The following is a 2835-nucleotide window of genomic DNA, read 5'->3' as shown; positions in this document are numbered from 1 at the left end:
CCCTCTAGATCTAGGCTCCCTCTTGAAAGCTTGTAAGCCAGTCACTTCTTGCCTTTGTAGCCCCTCCCTCCCATTTTGGGTAGCCAATGTCCAAGTTGCCCATCCTTGTCTACTCTGTGCACAGAGGGGGTAGGAATAATCCTCACTGTAAAGATTTGTTCCCTCTTTTGAGTTACTGCATCCATAGGTCAAGTTCATCAGATTGTATCAGATGACTCTTTTTTCCCTCTTCTTTCTTCTTCTAGTTGAGCTCTGATCATCCAGTCATTGAAGCCAGGTCAAGTGGGTATTATCTGCAAGTATGGGTGTTCTTGTGCATATGCCCTCTCTTCTTATCAGCTGGATGCTTCACTCTCTACTCTAGTCCTCTATGGCTGTGTAACTGACTCTGGGACCAAGAGTCCCCAGGTCTTGCCACACTGCTGGCCAACCAGGTCTCCACCCAGGTTCACAGGAGTCTATTGATCATTGTAGGGCTTAGCTCGCAGCTTCGTTGCTGTTTTTCCCTCAATTCCCCTTATCGGTCACCAATCAGAGTGTGTATTCCCATTGAGTCTTAGTCTTGGACGGGGGCCACTGGGTTTTAAGCAAGCACACAGCATCCAATTCACACTAGAAAAGCCCTTTCTAGGTAGTTTGGAGCTTGTTAGATTCACAGTGGGACACATTAGGAGAGTATTGTAAATGTTTGGTCAAGAAATGATCTGATCTCAACAAGAGCCAGTGGCAATGGAGATGGAGAAAGGAAGCAAAGTCAAGAGATGGAGAAAGGGAGGAAGGCAATGCAAATCAGTGGTCCATTTAAATGAGCAGCCAGAGCCAGGAATTGGGGGGGCCAGGAAGCTGCTACAGGGAGGGGACCAGGCTGAAGAGAAAAAGGCAAGTTCAGATGTGGACATGTGGTGGAGCTTCCAAGTGGGAACAGGAAGAGGTCCAGTCGGACATAGAGACCTAAAGAGTTTGTACAGAGATGTCAGGGAGGCATGAATGAGGTCACCCAGACAACCCCTGGAATACACCCATACTACTGTGCATATAAGGAGTCAAGACTGCTCAAGAGTAAAGATCAGAGGGCAGGGAGTGGAACCTAGGACAAGAAAGGTACTGTTTAGAAGGGGAAATCAACAACAACATAGAACTAGAAAGTGCCCAGGTCAACCAGCGTAAAAGAACACAACTAGTGGCTTGGGTTTTGCTTACTAGTTTGGGAGACCAGTACCACCAGCTGTCCTAGAACCAGTTCCTACTCATGCGCTCCCATGTGTGTCAGAGTAGACATGTACACCAGAGGGTCTTCATGGCTGCGATCTTCTGATGCCTTTGGTGGACCAGAACTGACAGCCTTTCATTGAACAGTGGAACGCTTTGCAACACCCAAGGGATTCCAAAGTAGCACCAAGTAGTTACAGGTCCATCCTAAGGTTTAGCTCAGTGTGTGCGCGCTGACAACACGTGGCCAGGGCAACCATTTGATAACTGATGGGGCTGTCCTTATCAAAGCCAGTCTCCCCAGTGTGGTCAGGTTCTCTGATCTCATTTTCCATTCCAGACTCCTGTCCTCCTTGTCGGGTCCTCCTCACTATCCTAGGTAGCAAATGTGCCCATTGAGTGTTAAAGACCTGGAACAGCCTTCGGGAATGCAGAGGGCTAGGGGTAAAAGGAGTGTGGGTGTGGGGTCCAGAACTCCCTAGTAACCCTCCTGGCCTCCCCCTCAGGTGCGCGCAGGCGCTGCTGGAGCACGGGGCCTCGGTACACCTGGAGGGCAGCGCCGGCGGGGACACCCCGCTGCACGTGGCCGCTCAGTGGGCCCTGGACGAGCACGCGCGCCTCTACCTGGACCACGGGGCGCGCGTAGACGCGCGGAACTGCCATGGCGAGACGGCGCTGAGCGTGGCCTGCGGAGCGCCCTGGACACCAGACGAACAGGAGCGCGGTCTGCGCCTGTGCGCGCTGCTGCTGAGGAGTGGCGCCGACGCGAACGCGCGAGATGAGGACGAGCGTCGCCCACTGCACCAGGCCTGCGGCCGCGCGCGCCACAAGCTGGCGCACCTGCTGCTGCTGCACGGCGCCGACGCGGGCGCACTCGACTACGGCGGGGGCGCGCCGCTGGGGCGCGCGCTGCAAACGGCGGCCTGCGCGTCTGAACCCGCGCCAACACGTCGCAAGGTGCAGGCACTGCTCAACCACGGAGCCCCCCGGGTGTGGCCCGACGCCTTCCCCAAGGTAAGGGCACCCGGTGGTTTGTGCATGGACCCTGTGCGTGCATGCAACACTCCCCAAACTGCAACCGGCCCGGAACCTCCTGAGGACCTTGTTAAAATGCAGGTTCCGATTTCCCAGGTGGGTCTAACCTAGGACCAGAGAATCTGTATGGCTCACAAGAAGGACCTAGACTCAGTGGAAAAGCCTGCGTCAGAGAGTTACCGAGCAGGTCAGAAGGTAACCTTTCAAAGTGTCACGTGGGACACAAGCATTTATTTTGGTGCTTCTGTCGTGGCTCAAAATATTTTGGTAGTTCCAGGTTTCCATGTAAGGAGCCCAGCAGCTCTGAAGGATAAGCACTGGACTGCTACCGACATGCCAAGGGAGGAGGAGGCTGGCCGCTCCTGTCACGCTATGCAGGGTCGCTGTGAGTGCCAAACCACCAACGGCAAGGGGGGTTGTTGATTGTTTTGTTACTTTCCCATGTATTTTTCAGAACAAGCAGAATACATTTCTTGTGGTATTTGACATGTGATAGGGAACAAAGTTACCCTGTCTGGTCCTCTGCCTTATGAGTACTAGAACCTTCCATGTTTACACATTCTGATCTACCAGTGATGTCTCAAAAACACT

The 2835-nt window shown here is 53.5% G+C and overlaps 1 protein-coding gene across 1 annotated transcript in view; it reads left to right on the top strand.

Annotated features, from left to right (window-relative positions):
- The window catches only part of ASB18 (ankyrin repeat and SOCS box containing 18), a 92751-nt gene that overhangs the window by 68279 nt on the left and 21637 nt on the right, over positions 1-2835 (top strand). The window contains exon 4 of the mRNA XM_006866775.1: positions 1716-2223. Coding sequence (XP_006866837.1) covers positions 1716-2223 — 508 coding nt within the window. The remainder of the gene's footprint in view (positions 1-1715; positions 2224-2835) is intronic.

Source organism: Chrysochloris asiatica, unplaced genomic scaffold (genome assembly GCF_000296735.1).
Source record: "Chrysochloris asiatica unplaced genomic scaffold, ChrAsi1.0 scaffold00096, whole genome shotgun sequence".
NCBI classification, from domain to species: domain Eukaryota; kingdom Metazoa; phylum Chordata; class Mammalia; order Afrosoricida; family Chrysochloridae; genus Chrysochloris; species Chrysochloris asiatica.
The sequence above is the reverse complement of the archived record's forward strand: the minus strand, read 5'-3'. Positions and strand labels throughout refer to the sequence as shown.